This window comes from Balearica regulorum, chromosome 5, assembly GCF_011004875.1.
Source record: "Balearica regulorum gibbericeps isolate bBalReg1 chromosome 5, bBalReg1.pri, whole genome shotgun sequence".
Lineage (NCBI taxonomy): Eukaryota > Metazoa > Chordata > Aves > Gruiformes > Gruidae > Balearica > Balearica regulorum.
The window spans coordinates 64,636,120-64,659,007 of NC_046188.1; the positions used below are offsets into that span (position 1 = coordinate 64,636,120).

The 22,888-nt window shown below is 39.0% G+C and overlaps 1 protein-coding gene across 2 annotated transcripts in view; it reads left to right on the plus strand.

Annotated features, from left to right (window-relative positions):
* CCDC34 (coiled-coil domain containing 34) overlaps positions 1 to 22,888 on the plus strand; it is a 64,843-nt gene that overhangs the window by 30,214 nt on the left and 11,741 nt on the right. The window contains exons 7-8 of one of the 2 annotated variants that reach the window (XR_012835835.1): positions 1,600 to 1,701; positions 17,505 to 17,662. Coding sequence is in view for 1 of the 2 variants with exons in the window: in XM_075755333.1 (XP_075611448.1) it covers positions 17,505 to 17,515 (11 nt within the window). In the remaining variant the exon portion in view is untranslated. Of the gene's footprint in view, positions 1 to 1,599; positions 1,702 to 17,504; positions 17,663 to 22,888 lie in introns of those variants that run through there. The other variant, XM_075755333.1, reaches the window with a different exon arrangement.

Below are 22,888 nucleotides of genomic sequence, written 5' to 3' on the forward strand. Positions count from 1 at the left end.
CGCACTTATATGTCTTTGTAGTACTGCTAACCGAGGCAGAATGTTCTCTATATGTTGTTGTAAAAATCCCAACTCTCAGCACTCCCGTAAGAGATGACACAAAGGACAACTTAGTGTGGTGTCCTTTCTGTAAGTTTGTGGAGCCATCAGATTCAGAGTTTGAATGGGCTGGTAGGGAAGGTACTTAGCGTTGGACTTGACTGTGAGACTTGGACTTATAACCTGTGGGTTACATATGCAGATTGGAAGGAGGGCATTTTGATTGAGCGGTGTTGCCTTTATTTTTGTAGATGTTCATGCTTGCTTTGACACTATTGACCTCTGTGCTCAGTGTTAGAATTAATATGGCACAGCCAAAACACCCCTACAACTTTTATTATACAATGCCACCATCTATGGTGTTACAAGTAGGAAATCCATAAGGTATACATCCTTTTTGTTAAGATAATGATCAGGGTAAGAAGAAAGCTCTTCAGTTTCCCCTTTCCATTGACATGTGTGCATCCATCTTTAAATAACAGTTACTGAAAGCTATGTAGAATATTTATCAGTACCCAGGAGGAAAGGGAGATGACTGTGGTATGCCTGAGTTCAAAGAGCCCTTCAAAGATACCGATATAAATCCACACTTCAGCCTTCACTAACAAAATTGCGATCAAGTTATAGAGGATGGGCCCTAGGAATTCCTGTTTTGTTCTTGCTAAGCGACTGCACTAGTTTAAAGCGCTAACACCAATGGTTTTATTTCCGCTGTTCAGAAGTGATTTCTCTCTCTGGTAGGATGTCTGTTCCAGTTGGGCTTAGCTCACAGCACGTCGAGTTAGGCAATGACAAATGTATAAAAGGACATGCAAAGTTTGCAAAAACAATTTCCAGAGCAGATGTAACTGCCAGGGATGCAGGAAACAAAGATGAAGGGCAGATGGCAGCTGAGGCCACAGCTGTGAATGAGCAGAATATGGTACCTATGTTGCATTATTTATTTCACGTGAGACAGAAAGGTACACGAGGTTGAACTGGAACAAGTGGGTTATTGTCCTCATCCAGCACTTTTTTCTATGCCACCTTATGCACAGTTTGTCAGAGGTGTATCAAAATTATCCCAAGCCAAGTGTGAATGACAACAGCTTGAAGTATCCTCACCAGTAGGATCTAGACAGTGTGATATTTATTAAGCTAAGGGCCAAAGCTGCTGCACTGATATAGGGTTGAACATGAAAGCTTTTGGCTAGCACTTATTTATAATGTTCCAGGCTACTGCAGCTGATAGAAACTGTACAAAACTTCCTTGTTTCCTTGTGTGTACTTCAACCTCAAATGGCTTTCCGGAACTTAGTACTGTTTCATATCCAAATTCTTGTACTTCTCAGGAAGGAAAATGGTAGGGTAAGCATGTTTGTACTAAGATTTTTGTTGTAGGGGAAATGGGTGATATGACCCCAATGAATTTAGCAAGGAAAGTATTCTCATACTGGGTTAACCTGCTAGTAATGCAAAAAGTTACAGGCACTATAATTTGAAGAAATTCTAGGATCCTGGTGCTGCTGTTGTTTTTTTTATCTTTTTTTCTTTTCTTTTTTTTTTCTTCTTGTTTTTTAGGCCAAAGTTGTTATTGAACTATTTGTAAAGTCCATACTTAAATGCTGACCATGGAACTATTTTCACTTCCATATTGGTTAAGCTGAACAGCTTTGAAAATTGGTACGATTTTATGTAATCTCCTGAATGTAGTGGGTGTGCTGGTCATGTTTCATGAGATTCCAACACAAACAAATCTTTGAAAAAAACTCCCTAATTTTTTGTTATTTCAGGTGGTCTGGGTGTGTTGCTCATACGTAAAATTGTTAGGGTTTTTCTAAGACTGCTTCAGAGGTATAATATTTCAGGATTAAAAAGCTTAAACAGGAGTAAGGCAACTAAGCTTCAACATTATGTCTTTTAAAACTGTTGAAAAGTGGCATTGCACCTTCCAACTTACCTTTAAGCCTTTGATACTTTTACAGCATAATGTTCTTGTAAAGCAGTTCAAATGTTTGGTAGTCGCTCAGAATATTAATCTACTTCATATGTAGTTCAGTGTTTTGAATGGTGATTTATCGTTAATTTACTGTCCTTGCCAATACATTTACAGAATTTGACTTCCCTCAGACATTGCTTTTGAAAATGGTGTGGTTTCAATAGAATAATTTACAAGTAATAATGATTCCAGATCCACTGGCCTAGAAGATAAAAGATGAGAGTTTCAGTCTCTGATCCATGAACTTTTACTTATATATGCAAAATAAAATACTTCCAGCTGAAAGGATTAAACATCTCCAAGTAATATATTCTCATTTGACCACTAGGTCACTCACCTGAAAATCCATGGGAGAAATGAATGGAAATCACTGTAAGTGTTGACTATTGGGAAATAAAGTGTTTTGATTTTTTTTCAGAAGTTTTGTGAAAAATCTCTTTAATCATCTTGTAGTTTATTTATAGTTTATTTATATGTAGTTTTATGTCAAAAGTTTAATGTTGAGTGAACAATATTTTAGGCTTTTGATCTTGATAAGGACAGTTTTAGCTTGGGTTTGAATGCAGCTTGAATGATATTTTGGGGAAAGGATTGAGGTGGGAAAATGTAGTTCCTCTTCTGATGCTAAAACCCTAATTATTTTTACAACTGTGTCCCTTAGCATCTAAGTTACAGTTAAGGTTTTGCTGCACACAGCTGGTTGGCAGGATATGAATGCGTGGACCGTGACTCATATTTGTGCAGTGCAGCTTGTGTTTCCCTATGTGGTCAACAGAGAGGCTAGCTAGCTAGGAATAGAAACAGGATTAATTAGCATTTAGACTTTATTTGTAATACAAGTATTGCAATACTGTGCTACTGTTTCCTTTTAATTTTGCATATATTCAATCATAGATTATGCTTAAGTTCTATATAAAAACAGTTTGCAATCTAGACTTTCTCAGCCAAATCACTGGTAAACAAAAGACACGCCTGATATGATCTACAAAGTGTATCCAGGGGTTTGTTTTCTTCTTCCTTCTAACACTGTGAAGCATTTTCATTCTGTTTTATCTTGGGACTTTTTCAAGAGTAGAAACATGTATGAAATGATATTTTTATTTACATAGAGATTTCAGATGCACTTCTCTTGGAGTCTTAATATATATAATATGTGTATTTTTATATATATGAAAAACATTTGGCTAAGTTTTAGTGTTGCTTCAGTTTCTTAACACAAAAGAGAAGTAAAATGAATAATCATAAGCTTTTGAATCACAATCTCAAAAAATAGTTCTTGTCTAGCTGTGTATAGTTTGTAGAGTTACTCAGTGTACTCTTTAATTAACATTGAGACAATATATAGTGGGTAAAGAACGCTGTCTTGTGATGAAATCAAAGAACGTGATTCAAAACTCCCGAGTTAGATATCTAATTCTGACTCTGTTAGATCTAGGACAAGCTAAGTAAGCTCTCCCTGCCAAAGTTAGAGCATATCTGAAAGCTACTAGCTTTCATAAATTAGCACTTTTGATTGCCAGGTAAAAAACACACATGAAGCAGGATGTAGGAGGCTCAGTTGCACTGAATAGCTGAGAGGTTAGGGAGACTTTCAATTGTCTGGCTCTCTTGTAATGGCTAGCATGTACAGTATTACTTTAACTGCACTGATGACCCATTGCTATAAGAGGCACTGTCTCAAACAGATGCAATTAAGTATTATCTAGAAACTAGATCACTACATGTTTTCCACGACTTTGTTTTAATTTTGTTTCTATCTTTGCTGCCATATTGTTGTTCTTGATTATGAGTTAAAAGGCATGCTCTGCTAGGCAGCTAAATGCACTTTGGCAATATGAACTTTTTAAAAAGCCAAAGAGTGTGTTAAAAACTTACTGGCAGAGCATAAACCAAGCTCAAAGAATGTCTGGAACTAACATTGTAAGCCAGAAGTGCTTGCCCTTTCACAAAAAAAACCCACCCCAAAACACCAAACCCAAAAATCTCTGGCAATAAAGGAAATTAGAAAATTATAACCAATTGTAATGTCCATTACTGCACAAATATGTACTATGTACAGAGCAGTTATTACTTAGGAAAAGTTTTCCTCTCTCTTACCAGTTATGAAACATGGTAACTTTTCCTCACTTTAAGTCCACCCCAAATCCCTTTGGTAGTTTTGTAGGGAAAGAAAAGACAAAAACCACAAGGCAGAAAAGAAACAACTGCTCAACCAATCCCATGTGAAACCTTGACTCACTGCAGCCTGAGGCATAGTTTAGAATCCAGCTTTTTGGAAAGACGAGTTCTTCCTGTTGCTGGAGAAGGGAGGGGAGGGATGAAAGTCAGTGTCATGGATTTCAAATGCAACTTGATTTGCAACATCAAGAATTGGTCACAGTGCTGTGTACTTTCAAGAGTGGTTTTAAGTGCTGGTTTTTTCCTTACGTGGTCAACTTTTGATGCGCCTCAAAGTGGGTGAATCTTGAGAAATAGCTCATCAGTTTAAATTAGATATACCTTTCCTAAAATTTATCTCAAATAATTGGAGACAAAGGAAAGGTGAAAGTCACTTGGGTTCAGTTTCATCTCACCTAACTTTAGAAACCTACCTTCTAAACTACTCCCACTATGTTCTTTTATATGAATGAGTAGATATTGGCATGCTCGGGGTGCGGCAAATTAACCTCTAGAAGTATGTGTTTCTTTCCTTTGTATATAACTACTATCTTGGAGGGTATCTACCGTGCAGGTCTCTGCTCCTTGGTCAGGTTTGTCCTGTCGGCGCCATTTCTGGTCACAGCTTTCATAGCATTGGCTGTGTCTTGATGTAAACTGCGTCTATTATTATTTTCACTGTCACAACTTTATTCTGAGTCTTGTGTTTGGTATTTTTCCATTAAAATCCTGGATTGAATTATAATCTCACTTTCATTAAAAAAAAAAAAACAAAAAAACAAACCACCTCAAAATACTATGAAAACAGGGAAAGCTTAGTGTTCTGATTTGTAAGTTAATGCCCCAATAATTTACTCAGAATCAACTCATGCCTTCTGCAGCTTTTGGTGAAAAACACTACTGGTCAACCCAAGCTAAATTTCTATTTTTTTGGGTTCCAATTCCTCCCAGACATCAGGTGAAGAAAGCACACTAATTTTTCAGCATGGACCTTCATATTTAAGTTTCACCTGTCTATCAGATTTTAGCTGTTACTGTGTCTCACAGCTAACTTCATTTGCACTGTCAGATGGAGAAAACCAAGAAGCAGGTCTTAGAAGTATAAAGGCATAATTTGCCTATATGATTGTGTAGGTTTCTGGTAGGACAGAAGACTTGCTAGCAGCCTGTATATCCTCAGTCCTTATGGAACTTCCAGTGTCACTTTGGGCAGGACCTAGATGTATCACAAATAAATGAAGAGTATGGGTTGTGCATCTGGTGCCTGGCAGCATTCTGTGTTGCCAGAAAAGCAACATAACAAAGAAAAGCAAAAAATAATACTCGTACTTACACTGTAAAATTGAACACCCTGCAAATTGTCTAGAAGATGACTTGTGAAGAAACCTATATGAGACTTCTGAAGCTTGCGCAGTTGTTACAATACTGAGATAGGTGATGATATGCATAAATTCTCAGCAGTTTAGTACTGCAGTATTGAAAATTGTGATATGTGAAAAACATCACTTAACCTACTTCATTTTTTTTTTTTTTACAACAGCAGTAAAATATCCAGAATATAACCCTTAATTTTGTGTTCACTATCACTAGGACTATTACTCACCAATCCTTCTAGATTACCTAACTATCCATTTCTTAGTGCTTTCCAGAAGCTAAGCAAACACCTTTAAAAATCCAGACATGCTGCAACTAGTGAAATGATTGGTAAGTTCTGAGAAGCCCTGGTTTAGGAACCTCTGGATGGATTGTGATACAAGAGATTTGTCAAAAGTAATTTAATATGTAACCATAACTAATGATGGAATCCTAATCGGTGTGAAGGAGAAACTCTTAAAGATAACTGAAGTCAGTCTGAACTCAAGATTTACGGGATTTCCTTTTCTTTCAATCCAAAATTTTCTCACAGCATCACAAAAAGCAAAGTTCACATACCAAAACATCTGAAAATACCAGGTCAAACGTAAGCAATTAAACCTAAGCAATTAAAACCTAAGCAGTTTAGTAGGTCAAGGATGCCTGACCCAGCAAAAAGGGCAGCCAATGGGTAATACAAGATCTGTCTCCATCTCAGCAGACCACTGCATAAAATGTAGGAGTAAAGACTGAGGGGTCTGTTTTCAAGGGGTTCTTACAAAAAAAATTCCTACTCAGCCTTTCCTACCCTACTAACATTGCCCATCTCAAACATAACAGGGATTGTAATAGTGTGGTTGGAAAATACTTTTTTTTTTCTCAAGTTCTTGAGGGGAAAAAATAAAAAGGAATCCTACTGCTCCTTTCTAAAAAAATATTTTTTTTCTTTGTGGAAGATACATAGGGATACAAATATAGATGCAGTGTATATCCAAAATATGCTGTTTATTGAGTACAAAGGTGAATATGAATTTGCTTAAATTAAATAAAAAAAGGACTTGATAAAGAAAATTAGGTAAATAAGAGAATCTGACCTAATTTCCAATTTCAAGGAATTTGACCGTTTTTTATCATTACCAACCCTTGCAATTTATAGTCAACCTGTTACAATACGTTGATTTTTTTTTAATTTCCTTTTTTTGCTTATGATTATTTGATATTTTGAACTTCAGTTTGAAATAGTATGTTCTATTTCTCAAATGTGATTTATATGTCAGTGTTGCCTCTTTCCTACGTATTCTTCCATACATGGTTTCTTGGCAGAATGTCAGGGGTTCTGCTCTCTGAACTAATTTGCTTGTTCTTTATTTTATGAGCCCTAAGAAGCAGTTCTGATGTATTTGAAGCTGATGACGGTAGATGGCTTGAACTGTGTTTGCCAGGCCCATGGGGAAAATAATTAGCTACATCTTTTTTACTGATTCAAGAATTAAGTCATTCCAGGATTTTGTCATACTTCTTTATGTCAATCCAGTTGTGGAAAACTTGTGTTTTCTTTAAAAAGAAAGGAGGCTTCAGGCTTTCTGTGCCATGTGCTTCATCACAGTTTCTGAATTTTAATTTAAATAAATCTAGTCTATAGTGATAAGTGGGCCAGGTGTCTGTTTAACGGGTAGGACTTAACGCTGAACCTGGACTATTGGCAAAACCAGTAAACATTATTTCTCTGAGTTCTTATGGTATCAGGTCTTTACGAAAGCAAGAAGCTGATAAAAGACCAGAGCATTGCAATGCTAAAAGCCCCCAACATAGGAAAAATTACTGAATAAAACTTTAAACAACATCCAGAGACACAGATTAAAGGATTTGCCTCAGCCGTTTTAGGGTAATTGGGAAACAATAGTTGCAAAACACCCGTGGAGGTATGCCTTTCCAACTGGAAGCTGAGATTTTCCTTTCATTGCTGAGAGGGGGATGCAGTATGTGAATACAGTCGGGTGTCAGAGATCCCACACAGGTGGGTTTTGACAGAGCATCTTTCCACTCATTTCTTTTCCTGGGAACTTTAAGAATTTTAAGCGTACAGTAAAAAAATCATGTAGTAATGATACTGCTCTAGCAATGCTCCCATAGACTTCTGATATAACAAAACTCACCACTGTTTAGTTTATTCACTCACTAGATGTCTTGCTGCTCTGTAGTATTATGGACATGGTATGATTCTTGGTAAACTGAGTCTTGGAAAAAAACCCTGAGACATAAATGGATTCTTGAGTTTTTTGGAACCCAACTTGTTAGCACAGAAATGTATCCACACATTTGAGAGTCTTTTCTGGATTTTAGTATCCAGAATGTATGTTCCTCATTGCCTGCTATGTGATGTGAGTATGATGACACAATATGGCATATAGCACTAATTTTGCTTTTTAAGAAGCAATGGGTACTTTTTGAATCTGAAAATAGTTCTGACAAACCAAACAATCCTTGTATCAATGAAAGGTCTGCAACATTTGTCCAGTTCTTAACCCGATGGAAAATTAATATTACTGCTCCCATTATCTTTAGTATTTTATAACATGTAATCTTTCAGCTTGATTTAAATAATAAAAAGACTGCAAAGCAAATAATTCAAAGAAAATATCAGTTAATCAGTGCATTAGGCAAATGGCAAGGAGTTTGGCTCTGAAGACATTTTCAATATATTCTGTTTAGATGGAAGTGCTGATAGAAATGAGTCAGATTTTTCTTTCATCTAGTTGAACTCTAGGTCCTAATGGATCTCTAGTTTCTCTTGTTGGAAGCTCATTCTCTTCAACTGCTTTGAAAAGCAAATGTTTCATCTTTAGGACGCAGCACATTGCATGCCTTCCAGGTCTTCTCTTGTGGACTTGACTTCTTAACCCCCTAATCATATTTTCTTTATCTCTTATTTTTCCTCCTCCAACTAAATCTTGATAGCACCGGCAGGTTACAGGAAGGTGAGAGAGTATGGAGACTTACCTTTTCTCCCTGTATCACCAGACCAGTATAAGGGAGGGGTGCAACAATTAATGTGGAGACAGTCATGAGATCTGCACTAGCTTAGTATGGTCTTAACTACACATGTAACTAAAACAGTTACAGGTTTCCTTTTGGTTTATTGGGAAAGGTAGTATGCTTCTCAGAGACATTACATACAAACTTTTGTGTTGGTATATTCCCGTTCAACAAAACTTTACCAGATTTCTTCAGACTAAGGAGGCAACTGTTCAACATTGCACGAGTTTCCTTTCATCACTTGCATAAATCTCAATCTGTGTGTTTTAATCTCAAAAAAAGCAGACAAAGAGTTGATAAATTTCATTGGATTGTCAGATGGTTGATTTTCACAAAATATTTCATAAAATGTTGTGGAAAGAGTAAACTGTTAGGGAAAGCAAGAATTTGACCTTACTGTTCTTTATAATGCTGAATATTTATGACTGGCTAAAGTATTTACAAAAGAGCTAATCTGCACATTTTTCAGTGTTCCAAAAATTAAAAGCAGATGAAGAGAGCAGTTCAATATCTGGCAAAGGATCTGGCTGTATTTTCCAAAGTATATCTCGAATATATGATATACGTGTGACATACAAGAACTTATATTCTAAGTATTAGATCTATGTGATGAAGATAAAATGTCAAATCCCATGTCTAAATTTTTATGTTTGTCATTAAATTACAAATATTCAGGCTCCAGCTTGTAAAAACTTGAACATGTTAACATAGCTATTAATTATTCATCCTGTTTTTAAAGATTTAAATCGTCATCTTGCTTTGGCATCACTTGGAAGGATGCTTACTGTCTCTAAGAATGAAAACGATACTGTGGAGTGAGGTATCTAGCCTCTGGCACATGCATTCAGGTAACAGAAGGCAGGAGACTGTGACGGCACTCAGCATTTTAGGGTTAGCCGATGCTCTGCAGTATCCTCTGCTAGTGTAGCTGTATGTTGTAGCTTCCTGGAAGAGCTCAATGGTTGTGAAGCTCAGAAAACCCAGGTTAATGGAGACTTTTGAAAATGTTCTTTGGGTGCTTGTCTAGTTGATAGAACAAGCAAGAGGAAGCTACAAACATGCAGCACTTTATTGTGCTCCCCAAATTCTTGGGACTCTGTCAGCCCTCAGCATTGTTTGTGGCTTGCTTTGTGCATTTCTCACTCTGTTTTCCATTTGTTGTCCTGAACTAGGTACAAAAATCCATAAAAGAACATAGTATTACTAAAAAAAGATTAATTGTGTGAAAGGAAGGATTCTCATCTTTGACATTTATGCTGTCAGCACATCTTTATATTTGATATCTGTAGAAAGAATTAATGATGTGCATGATTTCAGAGATCCAAGTACCTCAGCAAAAGAGACATTCATGTAGGAGACTGCAGGAGTCTCTTCAGACATTTTGCATTTTAGGGGAACCAGATTCTCTGCAACAGGCTCTTTCATGGCAGTTCTGCATTGCAGATTCCCACCTAGGCCTGTTCTGGGCAAGCTAATTAAGATACTACAGGGAGAAAACCTTCATTCTGGGTGACTTGGATCTGAACAGCTGGACAATTCTACCAATTTACATAAAAACAGGCACACTGTGAAAAGAGAGAACTGAGATACTGTTGTACGTATGAGCCAATATTATTCCAGGATAGTTTCTGTAATCAAAACACTGTCTTCAAATGCAGTTAACAAAGCCAAATGTTGACACAATATCATGTGTTTCTCCTCTGAGGAGTGCTGTATCTATTAGGAAAGACCGTAACTGTGCCCAATTTCAATAAGTGTTTCTTGACCAGGCTAAACTTGTCTTTCCTTCCCTGACCCATCATGTTTAGCGACGTCCCATCCTGGACATGTATAAAGGCAGTATGTTTTCTTTGTTAATAGGGTACATTGTATGACTGTCATCTGCATTAGTGTTAATTTTTAGTTCATAAGATACTGATAAAATCAAAATTATTATGAAGAGTGGCACTGTTATTTGTTGCCCTGTAGCACCTATGAAAGTATCAGATGAATAGAGAAAAAGTTTTTCAAATCATCCTCTTTCTACGACTGAAGACAGACACATTTTTAAAGACAAGAAACTAAGATTATTTTTAGAGGGGACAGTATACAGAATAACTAAAATATTTTTCTGAAATGAGAAATTACAGCTTTTAAAATCTGGTGTAGATAACAAGTTAAGACCCCTTTGCATTAGCTACTTTGAAGTAAGCTATAAATTAACCTTGAATGTTAAGAATTAAGGTTAAGCAGAGCTTTTGTGTGTTGTTATGTATTGTACGTCATCAGGACTCAAAAGGGAGCAAATGATACAGCACAAGGGAGCTATCTCATTTTTGAAGATGAGGATGTTAGTATCAGTTCAGTTTCCTCTTCCTGTTTGTACAAGTGTTTGAGAATAGCTCAGTGGTTTGATGGGATGGGAGAGGAGGCAGATGAAGAGATGGTTTTGGAAAGATCGGGACCATCCTTCATGTCATAGGACTGGGCAGATGTCAGAGTTGAAGGATTTCTGTCCTGATCATATTAAATAATGGTACTTTCCATTATAATTACTGACTTTAGAAGAAAGACATTGCAGCAACTGTTTTTTTTTCTCCCCTGCAGAGTCACATTTCCGCAAAATTGCATTTTGCAATGTTAAACTGAAAGCATTATGAACGGTGCCAGCAGAAAATACAATACAAGGTGGTGGAATATTGTCCTCATCTAGAGTCAGCCTGCTGTAAGTCCTACGCCTGCTTGTGTGAGCCATTGTTAGCTCTGTGTATTCATCTTCTCTCTTGAGGTTGTAACCAAGGGAGAAGAAAGAAATCAGTGTTCTGGATGGATGATACTAAAACCCAAAACCAAAACAGAGAAGTATTCTTGTTAACAGTTAGGACCATCCAGTTGACTGACTTCCATTGATTTTAAATAATGTCCTATGAAGAAGGTATGTCTCTATGGTGATCCTGTTTTCTGAGGCCTGTAAGAAGTGGTGGTTTATATTTTTAACCCCTCCCCTCCAGTTCAGTTTGAATGGTCTCTGATTGTGCTCAGTGATTCTGGTCAGATGAAAGCTCGGATTCTGCCCAGCACTATTTCTGGCAGAAGTTCACCTGAAGGAAGTAGTAGGGTGAAGTATGATCCTGTGCCAAAATCAACTGTTCTAACAGTTCATCCTCTGGCCACTCTACCCTGTCTGTGTACGGCAAGTGCTTCCATTTTTATGCTTGAATTCTTCATGCATTGAGAGACATTTTACTGTTCTCCTTTCCTCTGTGGTCTGACTGCCATCTCTCACCTTTATTGTCAAAACTATTTCAGACAACTACCTATCAAGCAGAGCATGGCAAATTGCACACAGTTTTGGTATCTTTGACCTATTGATTTGCCCACATCTGCCAGGATCTTTGGTAGCTTCTGCTGCAAGAGTGCTGTAAGCATGGATATGCAGATATGTGTGTACTCAAGACCTAGAAGGAGGAAAAGACAAAACTATCTCACGTAGTTCCTGTAATGCTTTTCTATTTATTCATATGAAACTTTTTAGTGACATAAAGATAGGCTTAAAAAAGAAAATCTTGTCTCTGTTGCTGCCAGCAGTAGAAGGGTTTTCAACTAGAATGGGACCGGGATTCATTGTACCTGTGTAGCACAGAGGCTGTAGGTAGCACAAGGGGTGTTAGTTGGCAACAAAGTTTACTCTTCTGACTGTGCCTGTCTGGAAGGCCAAGGGTGTTGCAAGTTTTCCTGCAGGGAAGAAAGCATGGCTGAGTATTGAGGAGGCTCTAAAATGATCCTGTTCCTTTACAAAGAAAGTAGGACAATCAGTTTCCCTGAAAACAGGACAGGAATAATTACAAAAGGTTTCCTTGCTTTCAGCTGTCATCCTCATTCAGCTAGCGCCAGACTCAGCAACTTTCTCAAAGGTTTTCCCTTTTATTCACACTACCAAGACTTCAGCAACTGCCTAAATGTCATCATCTTTGATGCATCTGTCCTTTTCCCCAATGCTTTTTCCTTTCCTGGTGCCACAGTTGCACATCCTATTAAAAATATTTCCCAGGAAACCTCTCTATTAATTCCTGAGCAAACCTGAAGATGCTTTCTTTGAGGTGTAGGTGACGTGTCTGCAGTTTGTTTTGCGTCTGGCCATCTCAAACATTTAGGTTGGATAGTGGCTAGCATTTACCCTTGTAGTTTGTGTAGAGATTTAACTCGGCTCATAACAGTAACAGCTCCTGAACACGCTGAGTGACGGTATATGTAACTTGGATAGCCGTGCTTGTAATCCCCACACTGCCATGGTTTTGTTGCCTGCAGTTACTATTTATTGATGTGTGATGGCTTCTTTGCTTATCTTCACAAAGATTACTATTTCTTCTCAGTAGGTATCCTGGTGGCATTATGATCTGCATATGGATATATACGAAGGGCTCTGATCATCTTTGTCAGCAGCAACGTAATCTGCATTTTAGGTTACTGGGATTACACAGGCTCAGTTTCCACAAGGATGATTTGAGTGTAATGGATAGACATTATCACTTGAGGTAAGGGCTGAGTGCAGATCTGAACAGGCTGACAACACATTTATAAGAAACTTCTTGTTGAAGTTGTGATGCCCGTACACTTGAACTAAAAGTTTTTGAACTACTACTTTCAGACCAGCTGGAATAATTCCGTATTTTGAAGATGTTTAGAACAGAAAATCTGCTTGAGCACCTTCCTTTTTGAGGTGGAAACATGAAAGGAGAAAGAGGGAATGTCTGCAGCCAGTGAAACTGCCTGCTGAACTGATTTTGACCATATAAGCTAATAAAGTTCAACTGTGACCTTGTTCAAGATTCCAAAAGTGAAGTCATTTCTGGCATCTAAAGCAAGTCCTTGAAGCTTTAAAATCATGGCTCTGTAAACTGGGATCTTCTGCATTACAAATAAACTATTAGTATGCACCATTTAAGACGTGAATATGGGCTGTTTTGCTTCAACCCATATGCACAGTTCAGAAGGTCAGGCATTACCACAGTATCTCTCCTGTTATTTTAGGGCTCTCATGTGTTATGGTTGGCCCTGATCACATGGCATTTGGTTTCAGTTATTTTTCCATGGGTTTGGCTTTTAAGAATAGATACATTTCAAGAAAAATTCAACAAGTTGTAAAGTTCACAAAGCCTGAGGACTCTGATCGCTTTTAGACTGGAGCAGTTGAAAGGAGATAAGCATCTTGTTCTAAGGACTGTGACTGTTTAATGTAAATATAGTGTATCTAAGTTATGGGTAATAGAGAGAGCAAAACTTGGTGGGGGTTATGGGGTAGGGAGAGGCAAAAAGAAAATAGAGGCAGTTAGTGTTGTAGTAGACCTTAGCAACTTTCTTTCTTAGACCAATTGTTGCTAAATACCTTGAAATTTAGAGGCAAAGGCAAAAGTGGAGAAGCAGTGTTCTTTGCTGAAGTGAAGTCCAGTAATTTGTTTGATAAATAATACAAGGAGTGGAAAAGGGATTCCCTTCTGGTGAAAATGCTGACCCTTTGATCCTCAGCTGTGGCTCATCATTTAAACTGATGTTTTTCTTGTTTCTGTGGTTTTTACTGTAAGAAGTTTTTCCTAACCTCTGTGTAAAGGCCTGTAAAGCAAATGTAGGCACCCTTTGTTTAAAGAGTGCCTGGGGGGGTAGAGTAAAAGTTCCAAGGACTGCATTTCAAAATGTAGGTGGCTGTTAAAATGATCAAATACTAGTAGTATTAAAAGGAGTGTGTGTCTCTTCTGTTGTCTCAGTACTGAAAATTTGCCTCAGGGCTTATAGACCGGCCGTCTAAACGATGTGGTAAGATTTTCAAAACCAGGAACTGCTTAATGCTTTAGAAAATTCGTTTGCCTCAGACTCATTCCTAAACGTGCTTTTGAAAATAGAATGAAATGCCAGCATGAAGGAAGTGCATTTTGCGTTGCTGTGGATTGGTAAAGACTCTAGCTGCTGATGTAGAAATACTAGAAGGCAAGTGAGACCTGAAGGAATGTGTGCTTAGGTCTTTCAGTCATAAAGAATAGTGTTATATATACACGTAAATCCAGAGAACGTGCAATTGCATAAAGAACTGTGGATGTGGAGTCCTGAAAGACTGATGAATGTGGCGGGGTTTACTGATGCTTTTCAGACTCTGCAAACAAACCAGTCAACAGAAGTTTGATGCTGCAGCCCTAACACTTGTGGTTGGTTTGTATCTCACAGGAACGCACCCGAAGGTTGATGAAAGACTGAAATGCTTCATGAGAAGCTACAGAATAAGACAATAGGAAGGATCTCTCTCTCTCCACTCTCTCCTACACCTCCTAGAGTACTTGTTGCTCCTGCCACAGGAAAGGTGTATTCTTAACTTACTTTGACTCTTTCGGTGTAACTAATTTTGTTTAAATACACATGACAGTATCAAGAGCCGAGATTTGGGTTTGTTGCAAAATTTGCCTCTTTTGTCACTGTTACTCTAATCCAAATTAAAACTTGATTCAAGAATGCACTATTTTGGTAATGTAGATTTGTCATACTTGCAAGAGCTTGGATGTGTGAAGATTGACGTTTACAATGTTAATAACATAAGTTTTTGAAGACATCTGACATCTGTATTTTTCTACGCACTTGCCCTAAAATTGCTAGAGTAGCCATACAGTTAAGCATAATATAACTTCTGCTCCAGAGAAGAGCACAACAGAGATAAGGTAGTACATCTACTGTAATATCTCTGGCTTCTCTCATTGCAGCATCAGACTGAAAGGACAGATTAAAAAGTTGATGGTCTTGTGGAATAGAGGGACATATTCTTACTTTATTTTTACATTAAAAACAACTTTGATGTGTTCCTTACCAATTCTCAGTTCTAACTCTTGCTCACGGGACTTGCGTAACCATCAAAGGGAATTATTGAGTGAAAATCAGAAGCATGTGTTGAATAGTTTAGTGGAGTACCAAGACCTCATCTGCTCTGGCACTGGAGGAGTACTGCCATAAAACCAAATGCATCACTATTTAATGAACAGTAGCTGCGCTATTTGGATATTGCTGGTTGGCTCTACAGTGAAGAGAGGATTAAAACTGGGAACTATTTCCTTGCTGTCTAAGGAAAGGAAAGTAAGAACCAAGACTCCAAAAAGAAACAAGACTGTCTTTTTCTAATTAATTTTTTTGTATTTCTACATAGTGTTGTCTAGTTCAACAAGGACTCAGCTGACTGATTTAACTGAGGCCCCATTAAAATGGATTTTACTCTGGGTCACCTAGAGTTTAAGAAGTTCAGGAAGAGAGCAGAAGAAATATTTTTCTGTGTGCTTTCAGCATGCCTCTGCAGGAGCTCTGCAGCAAGCGAGCTGTTGTGTGCGAAGGGCCAGATCTCTTGGACAGACCCAGTTAACCTGGGAGGGGAGAGGGGAACCTTGTCATTAGTGGCAGGAAACCTATTATTTATTATCACTCAAAACTAAAAAGTAGGTACAAGTCTCCAGAGAGAACAGGGAATGTCAAAATAGCATCACATTCATTAAAAAGTATCTATCCTCTGCTTCTATCCTCCTTAGCAGTATGAAAATATTAAGACCTCTTTTCTCCAGTGTATTTTACTAACCTGCACAGCTTCCAAATGATTTTTTCCCTCTCTCCTAATGATTCATCTTCACCTTAAGAAAACTCCACCAAAAATTGAATACAAAAAGACAGAAGGAGAAAAGAAATACCATCCTATCTTCTCACAGCCTTCTTCAATTTCTGGAAGAATATGTACCCCTGTAACTGATTTCCTTATACTGAGGGGAACTTCTATTTGGTTAGTGTATATTTGCAGTGGATGAGTATTCTGTGGCTGTTGGTCTCCAGTATGAAATATGAGAAATAAAAGCAACTTGAATTCATAGAAGAAATCATTGAGTTTTAGACTTTGTTCTTGACCAGGAACCACTTGGAATTTATCCTTTTTGTGATATGGTTGAGGTGCGAGGGTTTTTTGCTGGAGCCTCAGCAAGGCAGTGAGCTTATTCAAAATAAGCATCGGTCACAAGTACATAGCACCAGCTCTCACAGTGTGGTTCAGCTGGTTTTGGAAAATCTGGAATTTGGATAACTAATAGATATTCTCAGCTCTGGTCTCCTTCAAGATGATGGTTGTAGATATTTCTATAGAGACAGAATGTTAGAGATACTTGAATATTGGAGATTTTAAAGGACAATTTTGCCATAGGTATGGAATCTCTATCTAAAGATTCAGGTTTTCAAGTATTTAAGATTGTAGCTATTTTAAGATTTAGTGTGAGCTGTTCTATAGACACAATCATCTTTTGAGCTGCATTCAGAAAAGAAGAAAATTTTCCCTTTTCTCTGTACAGGAGAGAAAACATTAGGGCTAAATATAATTGGCCAGACTATGAATTAGGTCTAAACTTCTGGTGTCTTGGGACTCTCAGGTTAACAAGGGAGCAGCAGGCACCAGTGATGTGTATTCAGATGTCTCTGAAATATGCTGGAAAAAGTACAAATGCAGTGTTAACATTTGGAATGATTTGTTTAATTTCTAGAAGTTGTGTTGTACAGCTGTTCGGGCTGGTATCTTTAAGGGTTCATCTAACATGGGAATCGGGGCTCAGAGCGAATGCCTTCGGCGACTCAGCTTTGTTTAGGTCTGGTATGGCAAGGGACATAGAAATGCTACCACAGAGCATGGTGCCTGCCATGCCAGGCCTGAACAGAGTCCCCTGTGCTAGAAATAGAGTCATGGGAATGGCACTGTTGTTTTATTCTTTTGTCTTGTATGAACCACCGACTGTTACTGGTCAGAATTTTTCTGACAAAATGAGTCAATTCACTGCACTGGAATTGTTGCCAAGAACGATTCAGCTAGCTGAGTCTCCTGCTTAGAGGTTTTTTGGGTTTAAAAAAAAAAAAAAAAGGCCCTTTGGCATTCCCATTCTGACATTCTCTCTTTTTTCTATTCCAGTGTTGAGATGATGCTTTTGCTTAGATAAAGGAGGTCAAAATCTGAAGGAAACGTTTCAAAAGCGTGGAAAGCAAAGCTGCTCTCTCCAGCCAGTCTGTTCTTCTGCATATGCTTAGTCTGTGGACGTTTTTCCCTCCAAATTTTCAACTCCTTTTGTGGTAAGGAAAAATGTTTGAGTTCTTAAACACTGACAGGTTAGGAAAACTGTTTTCCCTTGCTGCTCCCCCTCTAACTGTGCAGCCCTTGTTGGAGGGCTGATAGGGCTGGGACGCCAGCCAGGACCGAGGCGATTCGTTGGGGCTCCGGCTGGCAGCGGCGCTGACACAGGAGCTGCTGCTCTGAGATGCCTTTGTTTTGCTGTCATCAATGTCCCATTGTTTGCTAGGATAATTGCCCAGTTAATCCTAACTGGTAGGATAATTATATAAAGCTCATGTCCAGTGTAAACAGGAAACAATATACTTTCCTTATCTTTGCCAGGCATTAATTTCCCTGGACTCCTATCAGCCTTCCAGGATTTGCCCTTAATTGTTTACTGCTAGGCAATATAGGGTGACAAATTAACATCAGGGACATGGGATCAAATCCTAATCTCCCTTATTATTCAGGTGAAGTCCCTGGTTTTAAGGCTTAATTTTACTGGATCTAGGGATTACTCCTAGTTAGATTGTGTCCTAGATCTATAGCCATCCAGCTGGTTTTTCTAACTTTGAAACAAATAGGTCCAAAAGTTCATCCTTTAACAAGCCTTTTCTCAGTTCTAATAGTAGTTCTGCTACTGTGAAAAGGTAAAGTGTAATTTTTTTTATACCCACAATAAAGAGAACAATTACTGAGTAGTAATACAGCTTGCTGTATAAAAAAATCTGATGAGTACTATAGCAAATTATTGAACACTTGTTTTAGTAATGATTTTAAGCCAATAACTTAACTGATTACAATTATGAGAAGCAGTTCTAAAAGAAAAGTATCTCATAGTAACTGAAAAATTGTGTTTAGTTTTTCTCCTATTTTAACCCTTGATAATTAGGAACAGGTTTTGCTTTGTGTTCTCATGTTGAATATGGGTGCCTTACAGCAGGAGTGGGGCTGTTTGCTTCAGTGGGACTGTTTGTACTGGTGAGCATATCAACATGTGGCCCATAATAATAACTGATTCAACAGCTACTACATGCAAACTGGTAAAATATTGTTGGAAAAATGGACTGGGAAGACAAAGAAATCTCACTTTGGTTTCAAAGTCGTGAGTGGCACAGAACCGCACGAGTACATATTGTACAGTCAGATACTGGCCTAAATCTTAGGAGCTAAGAGGGTGCAATGAATGCTGCCTGTGTACCTTTCCTGCTGCCAGTTGCTTTACTCCATAAAATCTCTTGTATTCCCAAGGCTTGCTAGCCTCCAGGTAACCATGGTGGGAAGTACTAGTGGTAAATCAGGCTCTGAATAATAACATTTCACCACTGGGCTCTCTAGCCCTGAGCAGCAGACCTCTGCATGCTCCAATTTAGGTGCTTGTAGTGTGCAAAAGGTCACTGCTGCTTTCTTTACTCCAGTTCTCCCACTACAGGTTTTGGTGGTGGGTGCAGCTGAGCCAATGGTGGAAGTAAGCCAATGGCAGGAACCTTCCCTACAATAGCTCGAGGGGATTATTTTAACTTGCCTGCTTTCCCACTTCTGCTAATGGGAAAGGCCTGACAAAAACAGCTAAAGGAAAGGCATTTTAAAGGGATATGTAAAACTTCCTAAATGACCTGGTATGTTAGGGAAGACTTTTGCAAGTAGTATAGAAATGTATCCTTCTGTCCTCAAACACCCTCTCCTTTCCCTTCCAGGTAACATCTTGTGAGTCCACAGAGAGAACTCCACTATTTTAAAATCTATTAGTTTTGATTTTGTTAACTGTTTTGTCCCCTGTTCCATCTGAATTTCTAGCTGGAAGCTCTGTATTGTCCTTCATACAGTGCAGCTTGTTTGTTCCTGTAAACCTTTCCGCCACCTTTTAACCATCAAAATTTTGATTTGTCGAGTCACCTTACAAAATTCCAAAACTGTATCCAGGAAAATCAGTGAATCCACATTCCTCTCATCCATCCTTTTGAGAATTTTGCTTTACATGACAAACAGCTTTTGAAATTTGTAGAACTGGGCAGGCCAACAAATCAGATCAACACCTTTTGTAATTTGGCTCGTTCCCAATCACTGTTGAGAAAACAAGAGAGTGAACTGCTACTTGCTTGGTAACTTTCTGGAATAAGATGGATTTTGGAAGAAATGAAGGGGGTTTTTAGCCAGCAGCACAACTCCAGTGAAACACCACCTGTCAGGAAGGTTTCTAATGGACTCTGCCCTCGTTCTCTTTATCTGGCCAGCTTCTCTGTGACCAGGTCACTCTGAATGGTGACCTTCCCCAAGCTGTAGAAGCTGCATCTCCAGGGATGTCCAGGAGACAAGAGCTTAGAAGCCCATGGCATGGGCTGGGCCAAGGGTCCCAGCTGAAGCAGTAAGGGAACTGGGGTTCTGGAAACCTCTAACGGCCACTGAGCAGCTCTGAAATGACATTTTGTTAAAGCATCTGGGTTCCTAGGCCAGCAGGCAACAAAGCTGCATGTGCAGTAACAATTTGGTTTCAGAAAACAAATGCTGTGTCACCACATGTATGTGCTTTTTTGGATTTCTGGAAAATTAAAAAAGAAGTGTTGTAAATTGAAAGTCTCGAGTTTCAGAGACATGCAGCAATAACTAAGTGGGGAAAAAGAGTGCAGGATGCACTTTAACTTAAATTTCTAAAGTAGAATTTGCTATACTAGTTTACGGTTAATAGTAGGATTTGTGCTATTAATCAGCCAATGTACTTTTTCTCATTCAAAGATGTGAATAAATGAAATTAAATGTTCCGTTACCATAACTTCTGAGATGGATACACAGTAAATTAAGGCTATTAATTTCACAATATCTGCTGCTCTCAGTTTCCTTGCTTTTTTCTTTCTGCTCTTTGTCTTTTCTGGTACTGTGAACTCGCAACCTGCTCTGTACAAGCTCAACATCGATCAAAAGACATTAGCTCTGCAAACCTTCCCCAAAATGAATGTTCTGGGAAAGAACATGTAATTTCTGAAGACCTTATTTAAGGCTCCTCGATGAAAACAACAATATTAGCACTGACCAGTGAACCAATAGAGATGTTGAACAATATCCTGAGCTATGTCCAGCTCCTCCTGCCAGTAGGGGTGGGTCTGAATTTGCATCCCCTGGCACTGTGCTCACACCTCCACAGCGCAATGAGACGGGAGGAAAACAAGCTTTGCCATTTTGCCACATGGATGGCTCTCAAAGTTGGCTCAGGAAAGTGCCTCCTAGAATGTGTGTTGTGGAGCCCTATAAATAGAGCTAGGTTGTGTCTGGCTGCAGTCGCCAGTGGAACGACTGCTCTGTCAGGATCTGCAGGTGCAGTTGTGATTTTTGACTGCCGATTGCTGATGGAGTTACTTTCTCGATGTGACTGTTTAAGGCTTGTTTTCCATGCTGATGTTCTTGGGTTCAAGCCCTCAGCTAGAACTCAGACAACAAATGTTTGAGAGGAAGGAAGGACCTGTTGCGCTAGTGCTGTAATTGTATGCAGAAGATGTAGGTTCAAATTCTGGCTTTGCTACAGGTTTCCTATGTGACACTGCACAAACATCCCGGTGCATCAGTTGCCATAGCAAAACAGAGATAGCGTTTCCTTCCTTCCACTGCCTGTCTCGTATACAAGCTTTTGAGACAAACATCTTTACTTAAGATTTTACAGAACAGTGCTTGATGCAGTATGGTCCTGACTTTTGGCTGGGGCCATTAGCTGCTTCCATGTTACCAATAATAAATAAAAACAAAGCAGCCTTGTTCTGCAACAATGACAGCCCTGGACTGCTGTCCAGGCGAGCCTGATCAGAAGCATATGCACTGTCTAAAAAGTATTTTATCTTTTATTACCAATTCCCTGGTCGATCTAGTTTTCCAGTTATTCTTGTGTAAAGAAACAGCCGGTGCCGAAAGCCAACGAGTGAAGCTGTAGCTTCCTCCCTTCACTTCTTGAATGGGACATGGAGAAGTAGCAGCTGCTCCTCATGTTCTGGCATCATGTTGATGCCTAAGTCCACCTAGTGAGAATGGTCCCCAAGGGTGGAAGTGGGACCAGCAGCCAGACCAGTCTCTCTTCCTTCAGCGTGTGCTAACAGGCATGACAGGAGGTTCATCCTGACCTGCCTCTCCGGTGGAGGATGCACAGAGTCAGCCACGTGCTGGGGGTCATCTGCGAGGCGGGGACCAGGAATGGGATCATCTCTTGTGATGCTGCCCTGAACACTGCTTTGGGCGTCAGCCGTGAGTGCGTTTCCCATGAGGTAGGTGTCAGAGTCTGTAATGTTTTAAACTGCTACAGAAAAACAGCCTTAAAAATATGATCACATATTTAGCTGGAAAAGAACTTTAAAAACAGGATGTTATGGGCAAGTCTTTCCAGTCTATGAGAGTGGAAAATGGCAACTGAACCATTAGTCCACATAAGTAGCTCTGCCCTGGAAGTGGATGAGAAGGAAAGCTCTGCACTCTGAGGAAACGATGTAGAAGAACTTAGCTTAAGAAACGTATTAGCAATGTCTATACTGGTCAAGGCCGCTCTTGTTAAACTACTCACTTCTGTGGAAGATTGCAGGGATCTCTGGGATTTTTGTGGTGCATAATGCAAAGCTTTGAGAGATTTATAGTAGTTGGGGAGTAGAAAGGGTGTAGTTATGTTGGTGTGGTGATGCCTTAGCAAATACGCTTAGTTGTAAACAAGCCTGAGGACAGCTACCGCTAGTATCAGAGTGGTGTCTCCTAATGGTATGGTGGGATGCTAACAGAACAGTAATTCACAGGGAGGAGTGCCCTCTGCAAAATTACTACATCTCCCTTTTAAGCTCCTGGTATTTTTCTGGAGGTTTTCATCAGCCAAACATTGGCACAACATCGTTTATCCTAACTGAGGAGAACACAGCTTGAAATGATTGTAGGCCATTAGAGTTATAGTGAAGGGGAATATTTTAGGTACATTTGGGGACTTTAAGAAATATATTGACTAAGGAGGCAACATTTTGATCAGATTCCAAGAAGAACATATAAAAAACCCATTTTGATTAAAACAAATATCAATTCTGCAGTAAGGTGAGAGAGGGAGGGAAAAATGCTTGCTAAAGTAATTCTTGTAAGATACCTCTGCTTCCTTTCTAACCTGCCCATTTCCTTGTGTTTTCCAATGGGTAAGAGATCTCTTGCACCTGCCACCTGCCTGTGAACTCATCACATCAGTGACATTCCCTCTCAACTTTCATCCATTTTCCTCCATTTTCAGTCCTTGTCCTCCT